This window comes from Adiantum capillus-veneris, chromosome 26 (assembly GCF_014529385.1).
Source record: "Adiantum capillus-veneris isolate H3 chromosome 26, ASM1452938v2, whole genome shotgun sequence".
Taxonomy (NCBI): Eukaryota; Viridiplantae; Streptophyta; class Polypodiopsida; order Polypodiales; family Pteridaceae; genus Adiantum; species Adiantum capillus-veneris.
In genome coordinates, this window is record NC_140956.1 from 108,135,396 (window position 1) to 108,157,718 (window position 22,323).

General features: G+C 43.1%; 1 protein-coding gene and 1 pseudogene across 1 annotated transcript; both read right to left on the reverse strand.

Moving 5' to 3' along the window:
* Positions 1-5,740: 5,740 nt before the first annotated feature.
* PRXQ (Thioredoxin superfamily protein) lies at positions 5,741-15,757 on the reverse strand. The gene is made up of 4 exons (XM_086500967.1): positions 15,446-15,757; positions 15,237-15,374; positions 6,342-6,431; positions 5,741-6,057 (listed from the first exon to the last, which is right to left on the reverse strand). Exons 1-4 carry the CDS (start codon positions 15,656-15,658, stop codon positions 5,839-5,841), a joined length of 660 nt encoding a protein of 219 aa, XP_086357093.1. The 5' UTR covers positions 15,659-15,757; the 3' UTR covers positions 5,741-5,838.
* Positions 10,625-11,576, reverse strand: LOC147423971 (uncharacterized; annotated as a pseudogene).
* Positions 15,758-22,323: the final 6,566 nt, after the last annotated feature.

Sequence of the window (22,323 nt, forward strand, 5' to 3'; positions counted from 1 at the left end):
AGGTATTCTCTTTGCAGCACCTAAATCTTTCATTGAAAAATATTTAGACGGCTCCTCTTTTAGGTCTTTGATGTCGTGCATGTTAGCACTTGCAATCAGCATGTCATCAACATACAACACTAGGATGATGAGCTTCCCATCTTCCAAATTCTTTGTGTAGACGCAGTGATCTGAGTTGCATCTTGTGAATCCATGATCCAACATCCATCGATGGAACTTCAAGTACCATTGTCTTGATGCTTGCTTTGAACCATACAAGCTCTTCTTTAATCTGCAAACCATTTTCTCCTTACCTTTTACTTCATACCCCTTTGGTTGAAGCATGTAAATTTCCTCCTCTAAGTCACCATGAGGGAATGCCGTATTTACATCCATTTGCTCAAGATTTAGATCATAAGCAGCCACAAGGCTTAAGACAAGCCTAGTTGAGTTCATTTTTACAATAGGAGAAAATATTTCATTGAAGTCAATACCTTTCTTTTGAGAAAACCCTTTTACCACAAGCCTAGACTTGTATGTTTTCTTCCCACCTTCTTCTTCCTTTAGCTTGTACACCCATTTGTTTTGAAGTACCCGCTTACCTTTAGGCAACTCAACCAAATTCCATGTTTGGTTGCAATGTAGTGAGTCCATCTCCACTTGCATGCTCTTCATCCATTCTTCTTTGGATTCGTGATGCATAGCTTCTTCGTATGATTCTGGCTCTCTAGAAACTAAGATCAAGAGATGGTTGAAGGATGGAACAAACCTTTCTGGAGGTCTACTTGCTCTTGTAGATCTTCGGGGAATAGGTTGAGGCTCCTCATTTGTTTGACGTTGTTGCACATAGTCACCATTTGTTGTCCTTGAGTCTTTACTGCCCTCAAGCTCTATGTACTCATGCCCTGTTTCTTTCGTTTGTTTTCTTTCCAAGTAATCTTTGTACATATTTTGTTCGTTAAAAATTACATCCCTACTCCTAAAGATTTTACCATCTTGAGGATTCCATAGGCTATACCCAAAGTCACCTTCTCCATAGCCAATGAAGAAACACTTTTTGGACTTTGCATCTAGCTTTGATCTTACGCTTCGGTTGATTAAGTGTAAAGACGTACTTACAGCTTCCGTCCAAAGCTCAAGCGATAGTCCTGCATGTAGCCGCATGCTTCGTGCTCGCTCCATGATTGTTATGTTGATCCTTTCAGAAATGCAATTTTGTTGAGGTGTCCTTGGGATTATTCTTTTCCTTGAATGCCATTGCTAGCACAAAATCTTTCAAAAGCTTGGTTGGAATATTCGCCTCCATTGTCGGATCTGAGGCATTTAACCTTAGTACCTGTTTCATTCTCCACAAAGGCTTTTCACCTTTGAAATATGAAAAACACGTCGGATTTATTTTTCATTACACATAAACCCATGTTTTCCTAGTCGCATCGTTTATGAATGTTACATAGTACAATGAGCCACCAAGTGATGGTGTACATGCAGGACCCCAAACGTCAGAATGAACCAACTCAAGTTTTTTTTTTTTCTTTAATTTTCAGATTTTTGAAATTTTACCCTCTTTTGTTTACCATGAACACAATCTTCACAGAACTCTAAGTCCACTTTTTTCAAACCTAGTAGAAGCTTCTTTGTTTCAAGGATTTGCATTCCTTTGGCATCTCATATGCCCAAGCCGGTAGTGCCACACCGCACTGTCGACTTCTGTAGTTGTTGCACAAGCTGAAGGTTGCGTGCTAACAGTACACAAGTAAAGTGTACCAACCTTTTCTCCCTTGGCAACCACCAAAGATCCCTTTGAGATCTTCCACGTTTGCTTCCGAATGTAATGTTGTGACCTTCATCGTCCAATTGTCTTGTAGAAATCAAATTTTTGCGAAGAGAAGGAACATGCCTAACATTTTTAAGCTTCCATTCATTTTCGTTAGTAGTTTTGACACAAACTGTACCTTTGCCGACAATTTCACAAGTTTCATCATCTCTCAAGTATACATACCCAAAATTACCTTTGGTGTAATCTTGGAAATGTTGCTTGTGTGGTGTCGCATGGAATGAAGCTCCGGAATCTACTATCCAGGAATTAGACACATTGTCTAATGAAAGAACTAAAGCATCTTGCTCTACTTGACCTGCCACATTGGCCTCCGATGTTGGCTTGTTGTCTTGAGACTCTGACTCCTTCTTCTTCTTGGACCAGCAATCCTTCTTGATGTGGCCCTTCTTGCCGCAGTTCCAACATTCAATAACTGACTTTGTGCGTGACTTGCTCCGTCTTGAGCAATCACAAGCCTTTTGGTTTTTGAACCTCTCCTTAGGCCTTCCTCTTTTTTCCACTGACAGTGCAGCACTTGATGATTCTCCTGTGCTTCTCCTTTGCATTTCCTCGCTTAGGAGAACACCCACAACATCATTAAACTTAAGAGTATTTGTGCCAGAAATAGAATTACTTACAACCATCACAAGGCTGTCCCAACTATCTGGTAGAGACGATAGTATAAGGAGAGCTCGCACTACGTCATCAAAATTTATTTTCACCGATCGAAATTGACTTATGTTGCTGTTAAAGTAATTTAGGTGTTCTGCAACTGAACCATTCTCTGTCATCTTTAAATTGAACAAGCGCTTCATGAGAAATACCTTATTGGATGCGGATGGTTTCTCATAGAAGTCGTCAAGTGACTTCATTAAGTCCTCCGTGGTCTTCATCTTTGAAACGTTGAAGGCCACCGTTGACGCCAAGCTTAACCAGATTGTTCCCAGTGCCTTTCAATCAAGGACAATCCATGCTTCATCTGCCAACGTTGCGGGATTTTTTTGCAAGACCGCCTAGTGGAAAATAGAGGTCCTTCTGGTAGAGACAGTCTTTAATCTGCATCTTCCAATATTGGTAGTTTTTGTCATTGAACTTCTCGATCTTGAGCTTCCCTTCCTCGGCCATTACTTCCACTCAATTCAAGGAATCCTTTCCTTGAGATAATTTAGCTACGAGCAAACCTTGCTCTGATACCAGTTGTTGGGAAATATGACGTAGCTAAGTAGATAATTGAGTAGATTACTTAATGGAGAGAGATAATTTACACACACAAAAGATTATAGAGTAGAGAGAGAGAGAGAGAATACACACGATATATGTAGTTCACCCAATGTGGGCTATGTCCATGGGAAAGCAGCCACTCAATGGCTTTAATACTTCAAAACAAGAAGTAGGCTACAAAGGGATTATAGCCTTTTGGAGCTCCCGCCTTGCTTCACTCTCACCACCTCACACCCACATTGTTGCATCAACTTCACACTGTGAAATGTGTGTAGAAATGGCCTCCTTTTATAGGCCAAAAGGGTTGTTCTCTCTCATGAGAGGCAGCCATGTGTAGCCAATCTTGTGTAGATAAGTCCAAATCAGACCCTCCAATCCACCCATGTGTGGCCGCCCTTGAGAAGACAAGTCCGCTTTTGAATTCGGCCACAGGCCATTGACTACCGGCCAACCGACCGGTCGTTTTCCGACCACTTTTCAGCCGTCGTCCGACCATAATATTTCGACGAAAAGGAATATTCCGGCGAGACTGGCCGTGAAAATTTTTATTTTCAGCGAGTGATTTTATTTTCCGGCGAGTTCTTTTTCTTCACGCACGATGGCTTCTCCTCATAATGGGGGCCTTACAAATGTGCGTTTTTAACAGAGAAAATTAGAAGGGGTAAATCAGGCTCCATACTTAACAAGAGCTATTAGGGTGGGAAGAAGAAGAAGAAGAACCATGGCTCTTTCTAAGTGAAAGAAGAAAGTTTAAACTTGCTTGCAATGGAGGGAATTTCAAGTTTAAACCCTTGGTTGATAGAGCAAGAGCTTTTGGTGGCGGGAGTATGATACATTATCACAGCTATCTTTCAATACCTTGACTACTTTCAGACCTCGTTTAACACTGGGCCCACATATGGATACCATAAACCCTGTAAAATCGAGATATTACCTCATGTCTGTTCTCTTTCTTTTGTATTTATTGATTTATTTCTTCCCTTTCTACGTTACGTTGGCTTGGGACGTGCCTCCTTTTCTCTCTCCTCAATAAGGCCCTCCAAATGAACTCCACAATTCCCTCAAGTGGGGCTTAAAACAATTGATGACTATATGAAACTCTTTCATTTTGCAAGTATGAGAGCTTCATTATATTGCACTTCCTCTCTTTCCTAAGTAGAGCACGTTTGTAAGCGAAGAAATACTAGACACGTTATCAAGTATGCCTTGTTTTAAGAGCAATACACTCCCAAACAATTCAAATTATGTGATCATGTGTTGGATACAATTCATGTAAATAAAAGTATACTATGCAAAAACCAAATCACTTAGAGAAAAGGTCCAAATTCAAGAGAATGGACACAAGTATATGAGGGAGGAAGACTTGAATTTGTGTTATCATAGGTGATTGGTTTTTTATCCCAATCTCATTTCTATCCTCAAAAAGGAAGCCAAGCAAGCAGAGAGCATTCTGATCTACTCAATGGTACATTTGAACCCCTTTCCAAGCCAACGAAGCAATCACTAACTTCATCAAGCAGTGATTCAGAAGGTCTACTTTTGACACTTCAACTCTGCTCTATTGTCTTCATTCTTTGCCCCACTCCCCTCTAAACTTCCACTTGAAAGTGTCAATTTGTGGGCCATCTTTAACATTTGGCAACCATGCTACATCAACACTTCAAGGGTCTATCATCGTATTACTTATTTCCAGATATTTTTCCATTCATGCTGGATAAAACAAATCCCATTCAATGTCTCTATAATTAGGGTGAAAAACAGACCTCAAACTTACCATTTTGGAACATGCGTCAGACTCTAATGAAATTCTATCCATTCCAAGTTGCAAACCTCTATCTACCTGAAATTTATTGAACAACCTTCGTTGTGTTGAAAGAGCTATATGTGAAACGCTTATTGTGGATCCCAACATTGCCACTAGCTTTGTCTACACATTTAAGTTAGACTAACCAACACTTCAATAAACAACAGTCAATGACTTTTTTTTATCCGAGCATGGTATGAATTGTCTCCCTCTTCATAATTAGTGTAAGGGAAATTACAATCAGTGTATGAATTGTCTCTCACAGTGATTAGTGTAAGGAAGACTGCAAAAATACTCCTAAATCATAAATAGAGTAATTTATGTCAACAAATAATGAAGCATCTAATCTTGAGAATCCACAATACCATCTAAAATCCTAGTTCTGTCATTGTCAATTGAAAGGTAACGTATCTTTTCAAGAAGAGTTGCAAAAGAAAATTGTCTTTGGAGATGTTTCGTGAGATAAACAAGGGGAATTTCAAAAATCATGAGGAAAAAAAGGATTTTTCATACAATTTGGCAAAATATGAGAAATATTTTGGGAGTTTCCACAAATTTGAAGAATATTTTGTTAATTTTTCCTTTGTGTAAATACCATCTTAGTTTTAAACATGTATGTTATGGAGTTCCCGCATGACCATAACATACATGTGACAAATTTTTATAATAACACATTGATTTGTCTAATAACCTTTGAAGAGCAGAAAGGTGTATGTGCGCGCGTTGGCGCACTTGTGAGTGAGAGAGAGAGAGAGAGAGTAGGGAGAGGAGAAGTTTTAAGGTAGTAGGAACAATCTCAAGAGACCTAAGAGATCTAACCGAAGAGTCTTGATCTCAAGATTTCATTGAAAAGGGAACATGAATAACCAAACTACCAAACTAGAGAGAGAGAGAGAGAGAGAGAGAGAGAGAGAGAGAGAGAGCGCAAAAATTTCTCACATGTAGAAGAGAAGTTGGTCAAAAATGAGGGATGAGAGGTTAGGTATAAGTACAAAAGTAGAGGAGGGTTTGATGATTTTTACATGGTTTGCAAGATCTTGAGGGTTTCGTCGACGTGCTTCTCGGGCTGGAACTGGTTGTTGAAGATCAGCTGCACCACGCCCTTCTTATCGATGACGTAGGTCTGGCGGCCTGGCAGCGACCCAAAGAAGTCGCCCGGGATGCCCCACTCCTTCCGCAGCTTGTTCCCCTCGTCGCTCAGCAGCGTGTACGGCAGCCGGTACTTCTTGGCAAAGTTCTGCCCCCCACACACACACACACACACACACACCAGGTTAGCGCACAGACACCTCTCTCTCTCTCTCTCTCTCTCTCTCTCTCTCATCCGGTTTCCGCCCGTCAGTTTCACGGGTCGAACCAATGGCGTGTGTCTCTCTCTATTCATGATTTAGAAACCTCCCCGGTTCGAATCTTGTCTGCGCATTGAATTTTATATGGGTTTGACCCGCCCCGGTTCAAACTTGTCTGCTAATCGGACACATCCTCTCTCTCTCTCTCTCTCTCTCTGTCTCTTTGTTTTACCTTGTGAGACTCTGAGGTATCACCGCTCACTCCAATCACTTCTGCTCCTGCCTTCTTGAACTTCTCGTATGAATCCCTAAATGCACACGCCTGCACAACACGTTACGTCATTAATTCATACGGCTTCACCGAAAAAACCATTTTGATCAAGACCTGAAAAACCACATGTGAAAAATGTTGAGAGACAAATTGACTATATCTGAAGGATTTTATATCTGAAGGATTTTACACTAAATTGGCTCAAAAAAATTTGAATTTTGTACGTTTTCTCGCAATTTAGCGGTCTATCTAAGAATTTGTAGGTTGGACTAGGCCTACAACGAGCATTGCTTCACAACAACTTGAAAACAAAAATAACAAGTGGTAACCACTTTAAAATAGCACACATGTGTGCCTGTATGCGCAAGCTCGCTCTTGCTTTGTAATCGAGAAGGAACAATCCCGAGAAATATCTCTTTTCTGTCCATTGAAGGATTCCGAAGTGTGCTTATTAACGAGACATCAAATATAGGGTAAAACGGCACATTCTCCATTTATAAACCTTATCCTCACTCGCAATCCTACTTGGCTTCATTTTATTCGCAAGACATGAGTTCATACTCAACAGAAGCTGTACTCATTCTGGAGCATAGTAGTCCAGTTTGCTTTTACCTATTGCAATTGCATCCATTTATGTGAACGCAAGTGACGATCAAAACTTTTGGTGGAAGATCTTATCGTCGCGCATTTGAGAAACCCCAAGCAAATCTGTCAAGCGAAGACCGTCGCAAGCTTTGTGTAATTTGGGTGTTTTAAGTCTACTTTTATTTCTATTATCTAGGAAAAATATTTTTGACAAGCCCCCCCCCCCCCCCCCCCCCCCAAAAAAGGGGAGGGACTCGTCACTATATCACACGAGGGCTATCCGGAGGAGATCTAGGAGCCAAATTTGAGGGCACAGAGTAGCTTTGATCTCAATTGTCCGATCGCCTAGTGAACTAGGGGTGAATTAGGTTGGATAAACTAAGGGGTCACCGTCTACCGTGCTAACATGGGCATTGACGCGTGCTAGCGTGGCGATAGGGCTTTCGTGTGGCAATCAAGAGGTCTCAGATAAGGCCCACGTCTCGCAAGGCCGGTGAACTAAACTACGAGTGACCTCAAGGTGATGTTTTTGCCCCTACTTCATCGCATCGTGACGATCGGACGATGGAGATCAAAGCCGTGCATCTCCCCTCAACCTGGGCCCTAGATCCCCTCTTGGTTGACCTCGCAGTAGATAGTGATATGAGAGGGGACCTCTATCTCGTTGAAGAAAAAGTAGACGTGTTAAAAGTAGAAATCGTGAGTCTTACTTTACATTCTATCCTTAAAAATTGCAAAAAAATAGAAAAAAGCCAAAGGAAAATAAATAAACGCTTTATTTAATTTTACAAACAGCAGACTTGAAATGTTTATTTAGAGAAGCTTTAATGGAAAGAGTATATTTTTCAAAAAATGTCTCTATTAAGGTCAAACAAATTGAAAGCTCACTAAAACAAAAACAAACAAGAAAAAGAAAATCAATTGAGGTCGTAAATAACGGTATTAAGTTGTGGTGCAAGAGCATTCTCAAACAAAACAAAACAAGGTGAAAGTTTTAGTTAAAGCTATTGAGAGCACTGTAATAATAGGAACCTTCTTTTAGAGAGAGAGAAAACAAAAAAGTGACACCAATAAAATACTATGTTTTTTGAAAACAAGTGTGACTATTAACGGCTAAGATACCAATAAACATAAACATAATGACTAAAAAAACACTTGAAAGCATTGTAACAAGTTCAAAAGGAAAAATAAATTAAAAAAATTGTGTATGATCCGGTCAATGCCACTTTAAAAGGAGATCCCACAAGAAACAGTAAAAAAAGAAAATTTGTAGCCATATAACACTAATCAACAAGCTTTATCCGATGGTTTACAATTACACTCAAAATCCAATCCTTTGCTAAATACAAATAAAGTGAGTAGTTCTTTTTTTTCTTTTCAAAACTCACAATTGTGAGTGAATTATATTGCGCAGCCGACAAGGTTTTGTCATGCTCGTGTTAAGCCATGACAACATCCAAGAATCATAATTACAACGGCTATTAGGGCAGCCACTCTTATCGATGGCCAAGATTTGCCACCGTCTCGAGAATTCCGTCTGCTGACAACAAGGCACAAGTAGTCCTAGACCAATCCTCCGAGTGATGCTTGCGTTCGAGTGCCCATATTAGCACTTTGCTTTCCTCTATAATTTTTGCGAAGCTTGCCACCTCAAATCCTCCTTCAAAAACGCGGCCGTTCCTTGTTTGCCATACATAATGAAAGAAGAAGTATCTGACAATCTGAGTGCTGACGAGGAGTGTAGGACTACCTGAGTTTTAACCTCCAAAGCATAGATCAGTCTTGAAAACACTAATTTTCCATGTTCTCTGGACCCACTTGCATACTTTCCCTGCGAGGCCTTTTATAGCTGGGCAGTCCATGAAAAGGTGGGTCAAATATTCACTAGTGAACCTGCACCCCAAGCATCAATCTGACCCAATCCTTCTCTCCTGAATCTTCACCCCCGTCGGTAGAGCACCCCAAATAACCTTCCATAAAAAAAACTTCATGTACTATGGAACCTTTGGCTTCCATATATTCTCCATTACATGCTCCTCATACGATGATGATCGTTCTCAAGGTTGGGGATACATAGATAGAGTTAATATAACTTCTCTACTCATGAGTGTGAGTATGACCCAAAAGAAAAAGAATAAAGATCTCCTTAATGCAATTTAGTCATGTGGTGTTGATCATTAAATTCTTTAGTAGCTTGATTACTCATTTTGGATTAAAAAACCCTTCTTTAAACTTGCCTCTCGGATAGACTCCCCCTCCCATTCTACTCTGCACATCCACTTTTTTTAAGAACCTCCTTCCTCGAAAACTCATCCCACTATTCATCTCCATTGCATTACCAAGATATAATTGTGATATTTAGGAAAATCCATTGACTTCACCATTCAAAAAAGCCATGGAAAACACTTACCTTCTTTGAATTTGCATCACCTCCTTACTCCCCACAACTCTTATCTCCCCATAAACAAGCCTTTATTACTCGTCACCTTGTTTTCATTATTTCTTTTAAGCTCTTGTGAGAGGGTATTGATATTTGTGTACCTCTCTCTCTATAAAGAGGGGCAGTGAGTATTGTGTCAAAAGTCATTTTTTATACTTTTAAAATATATTAAAATCTTAATAGCTCATTATTACAATTTTTTCAAAACAACGTAATGTTTATTATGATACCACATGTTTTAAATTACTGGTGTCCATTGTCACTTTCTATTTTTTTCTTTCACAACGAAACCTCTTATTATGAAATTATTCTCTTCTTAATAGCCTTATGAGTGGGCCTCACTCCGCCTCCGGTGGAGTGGCCGCCTTCAACGGCAATGAAAGAGAAAGAGAAGTTATTGAGAAGCAAGTACAATCAATATACGCAAAGCCTAGCAAGTTGGTCGCCATAATGGTTGGTTTTTTGTCTGCACTTCTCGATCCTCGTGCACGTTGATTTTGGGAATGAAATGTTGCTACATGGGATTGAACCTAGATGAATACCAGCTTGATATTAGAACTTAATCCGGTTTTGAGCTGAAGACGTAGTCTGCAGCAGTCGCTTACTAGGATTGAGTGAGGATGGAAGTGATGGCGCCAGCAACAACAGCAGTGAAACATGGATTCGACGTGATTGGAGGGCCTACCTGAAGCAATCTAGCTGAGACATCTCCTTAATGTCGACCAAGTTGCAAATCCAGAGAGAGAGAGGAGCAAAACGAATCACTCGATCAGAGTTTAAGGAGCTGGGCTACAGCGATCAAGAAGGAGGTAAGAACCTAGTAACTTATCTTGAACGGGAGCTCTGAATGATTGCAAAGGGGAGAAAGGGGGGTCATTACTACGGACCTCAGAGAGTGGCGAGATGCAGTCATTTGAGTGGCATGATAGCTTGGATGGCAGCGTGTCGACGCATTGAGGAGACATACCCACACCTCTGCGAGACGCGGTGATTTTTCAACTCAATGGGCCTTGCGGCACATGATGTGATCTGTGCCGGTGTGCGTGCAAGTCAAGGGCCCCTCTATGGTGTGCCCGCACGTCAAGGATACAAGTAAAGCAGGGGCAGGCCAATGGCCCATTGTACCCACAATTCAAGGCAGGATTGGCACAATTGAAGGTAAACTATAGCTAGGGTGGGAGCCAACATGGACACGATGGAGGGCAAAGGAGGAGTGAGGCCAGTGGCTATAAGTATTTCTAGCCACGTGGAGCCTTACTCCTATCTTTTTAATAATATACTAGTGTGGCCGGCGGCCTTCTACCGCCTCTCTCTCTCTCTCTCTCTCTCTCTCTCTCTCTCTCTCTCGGGTGCACTTCATGACCAACTCTCCCTGAGATCCCCAACCTCAAAGCAACCCCATTTCTTGAGGATGAAGGAGAACCCATACACAATGGTAGGTGCACTCAGAAGCTGCCCTTCGGCTGGCTGCTTTTTCTTCTCAGTTGCTTCTACCTCCTTTTTCGGAACGCCTCTCAGCAACTCTGAGGGTGATTGTGCATTTCCTTATGGCCAATCATGATTCGCCTTTGCCAAGCTTACCAGACCTAACATTGCCCGCCCATCTGCACTTACCCTTCTTAAATGAAAGCATCCCTTAAAATCTCTTTCAGAGAACCCCCAAGGGACCCCGGAAATGCATGAATCGGAAGGGCTCCTTCACAACATAATCATAGAAGAGTTTTCTGCTTTATCGAAGAGGTACTGCCAGGGCCTGCTACATGCTCTTGGCTTGACAAACAGAGAACGAACTGAAGGGCACTTCGGCATCAAACTCTTTAGTTTTATACTTAGTGGTGCAGGAGCAGAAGCTCTCTCCATTGAAAAGCTCCAACATACTCACGGGGGGAGAGCGCAATAAGCACGACAAGAGTGACGGGCTACATATAAAATATTGCCAATGCATGCAAGCCATTCCGGCCCAGTTCAGTGGACTCAACATATCAACAGCTTGCATCATTAAGGGGCCTCTAGCATTGCTTGGTGTGAAATGGAGCATCTTCGCCTTTGTTTCTAACCTTCTGTAGTGGTTGTGAGGCTTGGGACTGCCGGCTGGCTGATTGGGCGGGGGGGGGGGAGAGAGAGAGAGAGAGAGAGAGAGAGAGAGAGAGATAGCTCATTCAATACCTGAGCAAGTACTGTAGCATCCATATGCAGGATGAGAGCATCAATACAAATTATGGTGCTGGCAAGGCGTTGTGCGAAGAGTAAGTAGTGCCACGAACAGAGATGGTGACAAAACTTGCAAGAAAGGGAGGCATTGTTGAGTGCGAGAGCAGGAGGGGCAGGTCTTTTGAGGGCGCAAGTGATGTAGCCCAAGTGTGGGAGCTATAGGTAATGATCGCTATAACAAGTCGGATGCAACAGAGAGGCCCCTGCTTAGTGCCAGCTACATGATGCCAAGGGCAAAGGGTAGTAATAGGCAGAGGGAGCAGGCACACCTCATGCAAGTGGCCAAGGCCGCTCGACGCAGTGCTCTACATATCGTGCCAAATCCGTTGAAGTATCTCGCAACCCACTCACCCACCCGCACCCCGAGACATTTTGATGAGCAGCAAGACATTAAAAATTATGCTCTAGAGCAGTGTTCGGGAAAAATCATTTTCCCAAACATACAAAATTCCTTTCCTTGAATTTTCCAAGAGGAAATTTGAGAAAATTAGGTCCATTTTTTGGCTTTTTACACTATTCACTATTTTGGGGCCGAATTTCTCCTTTTCCCCTTGCCCTCAATCGTCATTTTTAAAATTGAAAATGGCACGATATTAAGAAAAGACACATTTTTTAGGAACTCTGCTCTCGCCTCTCTCTCTCTCTCTCTCTCTCTCTCTCTCTCTCTCTCTCTCTCTCTCTCTCTCTCCCCCAGGCGACTGAATAACAAATAAATAAAATTTAAATATTTGACTCCTGGAGCCCCGGCCACCACTGCCAGAATTCCGCAGCCTACTCTCGCTTTCTTGCCACGGGCAGACATGAATCCTCTCCTTTCCTCCCCTCAAATACTTATTCTGCGACCAAGGCGAGCGCGGAGATGCAGTTTGTCATGGCATACGGCAAGTCCCACGGTCTTCCCGTCATCACTACGCGCAACAACAATGTCTACGGCCCTAATCATTATCCTGAGAATCTCATCTCCAAGTTCATTACCCTTGCCATGAATGAGAAGCTTCCTCCCATCAGTACTGGGGATGGCTCAAATGCCAGAAGCTACTTGTATGTCGATGATGTCGCCATTAATGCATTTGACTTGATCTTGCATGCGCCGGCTAACCTGAGGCGACCCCTTCCATCTAAATCGATCTAAATCCCAATGGTTGATATTCGGAGAACTTATAAGTCTTGACCGTTGAAATCTCTCGAGGAGGTCGGCGTCCCTTGCCAGGGCATAGGAGATAAGCAGTAGGACGTCAATGAAGAGGAAAGTGGCGCAGGGAAGGCGGTTGAGGGAGGATAGAGCGGTTACGCTTGAGGGTTGTAGAGAGTATTGAAGAAAGAAAATCTAGACGGGGGAGAGAGAGAGAGAGTCGGGTGCTTCTGCAATCACGCGACAGGTTGATAGGATCAATGGTTGAGGGAGCAAGTGTGGGTGCAGCGGGGTTGGGAAAGTTAAAGGGGAGGGGCAAGGTGTATGCATGACAAAGAGCCCCCCAATGATGGGTGATCATGAGCAGCACAGAGAAGGTGGATTGGGTGACCGGGGCCGGAGGTTGACGGTACAGCTCAATGAGCAGCGCTGCATCACCTGAAGCTTGGGTATATTGTTTGAGGGCGGATGCAAAGGAGTGAGCAGGTATATAGAATATAGTAGGTTCTCGCATATCAAGGCCAAGCTTGAGCTTCACAGCCTCACAGGCTGCCCTTCAAGACCCGCAAATCAAGGCCGGAGCTGGAGCTTTGCAGGCTGCCCTTCAAAGATGCTCAGAGCTCACTCCCGAGGGCTCCGGACTGAGGAGACATTGGCATCGCCTTGAGGTGCCTCCCTCACCCTCATCACAGAGAGCAATGAGGAGCAGGAGCACGCATGGGTGGAGGTGCATGGAGTCCTAAGAGCTGGCGGTGGTTCACCTTCACCTTCAGGTGGTGGTTTATCTTCAAGCTAAAGAATAACGGGTCAAAGCTACTCTCGAGTTACGGGGAGCCACATGCCTTCTGCCTTCTGTGCACTTTGTTGTGCGGCCGCGCAAAGGTGCTGACAGCCACGTGAATGCCTTCCTCCCCGCAAATCAAGACTTAATTTGAACCTCCACTCTAGCCTCCTTGCAACTCCAAGTGTGCACTCGCACGCTTGCTGGCTTTGCCACGATGGCCAAAGGGTGTGGGTTGTTAGCTACGCCAAAGGGAGGGGAAGAGCTCTGGCTGCACCCATTAGCAACCAGTGGAGGCCTCCCTTGCCTTTTTACTATTCTTTTTAATAATATACTAGTGTGGCCTCTCTCTCTCTCTCTCTCTCTCTCTCTCTCTCTCTCTCTCTCTCTCTCTCTCTCTCCGCGCACTGTCCTCACTGTAGCCGGAGATGTAAGGCCACATTGTCGGATAAAGAAAATTGCGTCACGTGGCCTCCTGAATACCTCTCTGCTTAATATATAGAGTAGATATATATATATAGAATAGATATAGATGTGGACCATTGTGAAGTTTCACCTTGTCTTCTCTTCTATTTATTCTTAAGTGTTTTCTTCTCTTTAATGTGTCCTTGCATTATGTACCTAGGTAATGAATTTTTTATTATATTTTTTTGAAGTCGGTAGGGCTCTCCCCAACAATAAAAAGCCCAATGGAAATGGAAAGCCAAAAGATTTTTCATCCCCCTATAAAATACATGGTCTACTATCCATTTCTTCTTTCTTCTTTTCTTGCCTTAACATTCCTTTGGCGTTTAATTTAATTACACTAATAAATGTAATATAGTGAAAAAAAAAAATTTAATCATTAGGAATACCGTTAAGAGTTGTATATTCATCCATTACTTCTCAATCTAGTTATAAAAGTTCACATGGTGTCATCTTCAAGCATTTCACCCATTATTTCTCAATCCACAAATAAAAGTTCTCATGAGTGTCATCTTCTAACGGGTGGTTGTTGAATGCACACGACAATGTAGCTAACATCCATGTGAAAGGATGGCTCTTAAATTGCGAAGAGGAGGGAAGCTTTAAGTGGTAACATATTAGAAGGGGGTATATGCACCCTCATCAGTCGTAATGTAGAGAGAAAATTGTTTGAATCGTCGTACATTATTTGTAGGCAATCACTATCACAAGAAGGTTTAGAAATGTTCTCATGTAGGAAAACGGAGTCTTTCTCTCAGTGTTTTTCATACAATGCATAACATCATGAGCTTATGCTCAAGAGGCATCGCATACCTAGCTAGGTATGATTGGGGGCAAGTGTTTTTCATACAATGCATAACATCATGAGCTTCTGCTCAAGAGGCATCGCATACCTAGCTAGGTATGATTGGGGGCAAGGGACCGCCGGCCCACCCGGTCCTTTGCCCCCAATCGTACCTAGCTAGCCCAATGGGCCGGCGGTCCTTTGCCCCCAATCGTACCTAGCAAGGTATGCGGCGCCTCCCTCACAAAAGCTCATGATGTTGAGGTAAGTCACAATGTGAGAAGGGTCGGTTGTCTCTGCGCCAATCGTACCTAGCTAGGTATGTGGCGCCTACCTCACAGAAGCTCATGATGTTGAGGTAAGTCACAATGTGGGAAATATTTTTCAAAACTTCTTGTGATATATGGGCTTATCGAGTTTCGAACTCAAACCAGAGAACGAGAGAAAGAGGGGAAAACCTGCTTTGTGCAGCCAGGCGTCTCATCAGCAGGGTAGAAGTAGAGCACCACGGGCTTGCCTTTGTACTGCGACAGCGAAACTTTCCTGCCGTTTTGGTCCTTGAGTGCGAAAGGGGGCGCTGCATCGCCCTTCGACACCTGCATTGGGTGGCGATGGAGAATGAATGTGCATTGCACAGAGCAGGCAGAGAGAGAACGAGAGAGATTACCTTGCAAACGGTGAGCTGTTGAAGGTGGGTACTGGAACGCGAAGAGAGAGAAACTGAAGAGGAAGAGAGCTGCAGCTTTGTTCCCAAGAGCTGCGGAGAAGCGAGCTTGAGAGAGGAGGAGGAGGAGGGACTGACATCGCGGGCGGCTACATGGCTCGCAGAAGCGCATGCCAAGGAGGTTAGAGAATTTGAGAGCGCCACAGAGGAAGCCATCGCTCACTCACGCCCACTCCCTCTCTCACGCACTTACACACAGATATTCCTTTCTCTCCTATTTGTTCCCCAGGTTCCAAGGATAACCCAGCAGCATCACCTCACAGCCACACCCCTCGTCTGCTTTGGTGGTTCTCAAAAAGCCACAGCCCCTCTCCTTTACTTTTCCTCCTCACGTGTCAAAAGCGCTCATTCCTTCCTTTTTTGTATTGCTGGCGGGTTCAATGTATTTCTAACACGAACACTTTCAATGTCTTATTCTCACTAATTTAAATAAGGAAAAATACCAAAATACCCTCTAACTTGTGGTTTGTGGAAATTCCCAAAATATTTCTCGAATTTCAAAAATTCTCAAAATACCCTTTACCTATTTTGGTTGGATTGTTCAAGATTTTTTAATTTTTACTAGTAAAACGGCGCCGCCGCTTCGGCGGCATGGTCTCTCTTACCTTCAAGCTCCTCACTCTTGACAAATTTCACAAAAGTGTGCTCCAGCATTGTTCAACAACATCAGGTAGCTCATTATAGCTGAGAGTAGTGTTCGAGAAAAATGTGTCTCAACTTAATATCGTGGCGTTTTCAATTTCAAAAATGCCGGTTGAGGGCAAGGCAAAAAAGGAGAAACCCTGTCGCGAAAAAGAGAAAAATAGTATGAAACCCTGAAAAATAAACCTAATTTCTTTAAATTTCCTCCCACATTCTTCTGAAAGAGAGAGCGAGACGCCGCCTATTGACGATGTTGATGATACTCTCTCTCTCTCTCTCTCTCTCTCTCTCTCTCTCTCTCAATCACACCTAACCACGTCAATCAACTTTAAAATCAGAGCTGAGAGCAGTGTTCGGGAAAAAATGTCTCTTAACTTAATATCGTGCCGTTTTCTATCTGCAGCTCTCTGTGTCTTTCTCTCAACTCCTTGTTGGTTGGATCTTTAAAGCCTTTTGGGATAGTTTCCTACGACATTGAAACTCTCTTCTCTCTTCTCTCTTCTCTCTCTCTCTCTCTCTCTCTCTCTCTCTCTCTCTCTCTCACAATCACACCCAACCACCTCAATTAACTTCAAAATTTGAGCCAAGAGCAATGCTCGGAAAAAAATTTGTCTCAGCTTAATGTCGTTCCATTTTTTATTTGAAGCTCTCTCTCTCTCTCTCTCTCTCTCTCTCTCTCTCTCTCTCTCCATCCAGTGAAGATGTTAATTTACCATTTCATTCATCTCTCTCTCTCTCTCTCTCTCTCTCTCTCTCTCTCTCTCTCTCAATCACACCCAACCACGTCAATCAACTTTAAAATCTGAGCCGAGCGCAGTGTTCGGGAAAAAATTTGTCTCAACTTAATATCGTGCCGTTTTTTATTTGAAGCTCTCTCTCTCTCTCTCTCTCTCTCTCTCTCTCTCTCTCTCAATCACACACACACACAGCCGTTTTTTGACCTAGTAGACAGCAGTTCACTCTTTTGACCATAACTTGCTCATCCGAACTCCGATTTAGGTGATCTATAGCCTCAATCGAAGAGCACGAAGCCCTCTATGCATTGATGTAAAGACAGAATTTTTCTGTGTAATGGAAGGCTTTGCTGTAACAGCATCTCAGAACTGAAAAAACTGTCAAAACTTTGCGTTTTTGTTGCCGACTTGAAGGCAATGTCAGACAAAACTCGCAAGGGTGGAAAAGCCACACTCGCCATGGAGAATGATGCAAAATCTCCAAGGAATTTGGATGCTAATCCAACCACATCGTCTACAACAACGGAAGCAATGATCATGGCTTACTTGATCTCGTTACAAGAAACCGTCAACAAGCAAGGTGAAGAGTTGCGCGCACTTGCAATGGAAAATGGTACTTTAAGAGTTCTCGTTGTGGAGAATGAGCACCTCAAGAAGGTTCTTGAAATGCAAACAACGTGCTTGATGCATCTTGAGAATGAAGTTCAAGAATGTAAACGCTCTCTTGTGGACATGAATGTAGTGAAAGAGCGCTTGAGCAAAGTTGAGAGTGATCATGTATTGAAAGAGGAAACGATAGATACAATACGACATGATGTATGTGAGATGAGAAATGCATCCAAATCATGGGCTGATATATGTAAGGATAATGTGGTTTCTACATCTCCTATCACGCAAGCCGTTGTCCAAGCAAAGAATGTAGAGAATGTGGACACTCAAGAATTGCAAGAACGACAAAAACGCTCAAAGAACATCGTCATTCGTGGAATCAAGGAGGAAAGCATGGAAACACCCCAATCTCTTGCGGTTGCTATTGAAGAGTTTTTTGCTACACACTTTGGCATGTCAGGAATCATGGCTTATGGTGCACATCGAGTTGGAAAACAAGGAGTCCCTCGCTCGGGAGAAAGACCTATTGTATGTACCATGGCTGATGAGGTAAAGAGAAAGATCATCCTTGACAATGGTTGGATCTACCTCAAAGGAACGGGTTGTAATGTATATGAGGATCGCACTCTTATGCAACAAAATGTACGTCGCAAAGCATACGAGGAAAGAAGCAAGAAGGTTAAGGTATCATCTCAAGAAGAAAAGGCACTTGAGGAGGATGCAAGTCCACCCAACAAATAGGGACACATGATCTATGAGACCAACTCACGCTTGCGAATAAGCTTTTGGAATTGTAACGGGTATCCATGGAATGCGGGAATTGGCATTGATGAGCTTACCAATGACTCCGATGTGATACTTCTTGTCGAAACATGGGAGCATGATGCGCAACGAATTCTTGGATTTGACAAATACGATGTACATTCTTTGATGTGGGCCAAAAATGCAAAGCAACGAAGAGGCCAAGGAGGCATAGCATGTATGACCAAAAAGGGTTTGAAAGATGTTTCCATTGTCAAAGAAGATAAGTATAAACGCTACTTATGGCTGAAAATCAGCCCACCAAATGGTCAAGTCATGTTTGTGGCCGGCTGCTACATTCCTCACTATGACTCCAACTTTTATGCTCGCTTGAATATGGATAGAGATCAGCCCTTTGTTGAACTAGAGGAAGACATTGCTTATTACAAGGATCAAGGTGAAGTCATTGTTTTTGGAGACATGAATGCTCGCACAAATATGTTACAACACGACACACAACAAGTCGACATGCCGCATGTATCAAGAAGAGTGGATGACTCATACATGTATAATCGAAGTTCTAATGATGCAAAAGAAGTGGATCACTATGGAAAGTCACTTCTACATATGTGCAATAGTATCGGAATGCTCATTGCAAATGGTGTATCTCTATGGCAAAGCACCAATGACTTTACATGTAGAAAGCACAATGGTGCTAGCGTGATTGACTATATGTTGTTCTCAGAAGCCACTCTAGAATGCATACAAAGCTTTACACTTGGTGAATGGAATCCGGAATCGGATCATAGGATGTTATGTATTGACCTCAAGTGTGGTAAACGGCCCGAGCATGTAGCCTCCAATCATGATGTGAATCATTTGTACCTACGTCTAGACTTCAAACGAGCACTTATATATGCTGATATGGTGGACCAAATGTTAAGCATGATAGAGCATCAAGGGAGCCCAACATTAGAATGCAAGTGGAAAGTTTTCAAAGAAGTAATTTTCTCTTGTGCGAAGGAATGCTTTCGGCGAAACACATGTCTTGCAAAAGGTCTAAGAAGGGTAGCACCAAGAAGAAATGGTTTGACATGGAATGTAGTCAAGCCCGAAAACACTTGCTAAGATTGGATGCAATCAAAGACAAGGAAGTTTACTTGGAATGTTCACACACATACAAAGCACTTGTTCAAAAGAAGAGGAGAAGGTGGGAAGTCGAAAAACAACTTCTTTTAGCACAAGAGAAAGCACATGCATGTGGCAAGTTTTGGCAAAATCTAAAAGGCAAGCGCGTTGAGAGCTTTGGTGACTTGACTCTTGAGGATATGTATATGCATTGTAAGAACCTCTATGAGCAACCCAATGTTGATAAGATGGAGGGTTGTAGCTCCCTTCCATTTATGTCTCCCTTCTTTACCATTGAAGATGTATGCCGTGCGCTTGAGAAACTTGCTACTCGCAAGGCAGGTGACCTTCAAGGTGTCAAGGCTGAAATGATTAAATGGACAAGCAAGAAAACACGATATTGGATATGCGATATGTTTAACCTTGCACTTCAGTATGGCATGCCTCATGATTGGAGTGCAAATTGGATCAAACCTTTGCACAAAGGAGGAGACGTAAACAATGTGAACAACTATCGCACTATAATGGTTGGTTCTTTGATGGCAAAGTTATTTGGATGTATCATGGAGATGAAGATAAGTGAATGGGCTGAAAAGAATGGCAAACGTGCGCTTGGCCAAGCAGGTTTTCGAAAGCATCATAGCACTATTGATCACCTTGTCACTCTTCGAGTTCTTATGGAAGCGTCTCGATTGAAAGAAAAAAAGTTGTATTGTTGCTTTGTGGATTTCAAGAAATCTTTTGACATGGTACCGCGAGGAAATCTTTGGAGACGTATGCAAAGCCTTCAAGTGCTGAGAGAATTTATGCATGCAGTTTTTCGCATCTACCAAAAAGTGACATGTCGATTACGTATGGGAGATGGAATTTCAGAATTTTTTGAAAGCACCATTGGTGTCAAACAAGGATGCCCACTTTCCCCAACCCTCTTTGGGCTACTCATTGATGGAATTGAATGCATGGTTCTTGATTATATGCAGCAAGAAGGCATAGAAGAGGTTAAGATCGGAAATGCGGTGATCATGCTTTTTCTTTATGCCGATGATGTAGTGCTCTTGGCACATACCTTAGAAGATGCACAAAAGCTTATGAGTGTCTTGGAACGCTTTTGCCTACATAGCGGGCTGATCGTGAATGGATCCAAAACCAAGGTTATGCTTGTAAAGACCCTCAATGACGAAAATCCATGCATTGTATACAACAATGAGAAACTTGAAGTGGTAGATCACTTCAAGTACCTTGGCCTTGAGGTTCCATCCAATCATAAATGGAAGGATTGTGCAATGCGTCGCTTGGAAGCCGGAAAGAGGGCTTATTATGCATTTGAGAACATGTGCAATGCAGGAGAGATCAAGTGTTGGGCTCTCAAAAAGTACCTCTTTGACACATTGGTGACACCGGTGCTTCTTTATGGAGTGGAGGTGTGGGGTGGAAGCATCGGGAAGTCTACTTGGAAAGAGTTTGAGAATGTCCAAAAGCGTTTTCTCACCAACTTTCTCCAAGTCAAGACACAAACACCCTACATGCTCTTACTTCTTGAGTCCGGATCGCTTCCCATTGAGGTCTTGGGCATGGAAAGGGTTGTGGAGTACATGCGTAAGACACAACGTAGCCCTTTCCATCGACTTCCTAGAATCGCATATGAAGCAAGTCAAAAGGTTCAAAAGACATGCAAGAGCAAAATACTAAGTTCGGGGTGGATGCTTGATATCAAGAAATGGTTTGGAAGGTGGGATGCATGTCACTTGGTCAAGGATGCGTCGATCGACTCCCAAGTTAATGAGGCCTTCTTACAACGCCAATGTATCATGGCTTGGGAGAAATCTGGAGGTTCTCGCTTCAGCCATTACACCACACACGTTGCCCCAAACTACAAATCTCTCTTCTTCTCGGAACGAGGTAACCGAACCCATTCCTACATCCTTGAGCCCATCCCGTTGAGTGCGATCCGCACCATTGCCTCCATTCGTCTTAGCTCCCATTCTCTACGCTGCGAGACAGGACGTTGGGGCACTGGCGAGGAGTGTCATCGACTTTGCACCTTATGCCCTCGTCAAGCGCGAGAGAGTGAGTACCACACACTACTTGAGTGCTCAGCTTTTGACCACATTAGGTCCTCTTTTCCCCATATATTCAGTCATGAGCTCTCCCTACATACCTTCCTCTCCCAACCACGATGTGGACTCTCTATTGCGACGCTCATTTCAGCCATTTTTGAGCATCGAGAGTCACTTATGAACTCCACTCACACCACGTGACATGTTCATTTGGTCCCATAGGTCATATTTGACCTCCCAGGACGATAATAGAACTATCTATCTATCTATCTCTCTCTCTCTCTCTCTCTCTCTCTCTCTCTCTCTCTCTCTCTCTCTCTCTCTCTCTCTCTCTCTCTCTCTCTCTCTCTCGTACGCTCGTGGCTCACCCGCATGCCTCGAAGTTGCTAAGTTGGCCTAGGCTAGATTGGAGCTAGTCTACAACAGAGGCAATGCTCTTTGCTCAATGCATGTGCACGGTGGCAATGACGGTGCCACTGTCCACATCTCTCAACGGCCCAATCACGCCTCCTCACACTAACGATCCCAGAGTGGACCATAGAGACGCACTTACAACACAGTCGCGGCTCGCTTATGGTCTCAAGAGGAAAATTTATAAAATTATGATATTTTTTTAACGGCTTTGCACTGTTTTTCTCTATTTTGGGATGGAATTTTTCCTTTTCTCCTTGCTCTAAAGCGGTGAAAATGGCACGATATAAAGCTGAGACATTTTTCTCGAACGCTGTCTGACTCCAGGCCCTGAGCCTCTCTGCCTCTCTCTCTCTCTCTCTCTCTCTCTCTCTCTCTCTCTCTCTCTCTCTCTCTCTCTCTCTCTCTCTCTCTCTCTCTCTCTCTCTCATCATGACATTGAAATTAAAACCGCCACGGTATTAAGGTAAGACGCATTTTTCACGAACCAAAGGACTTC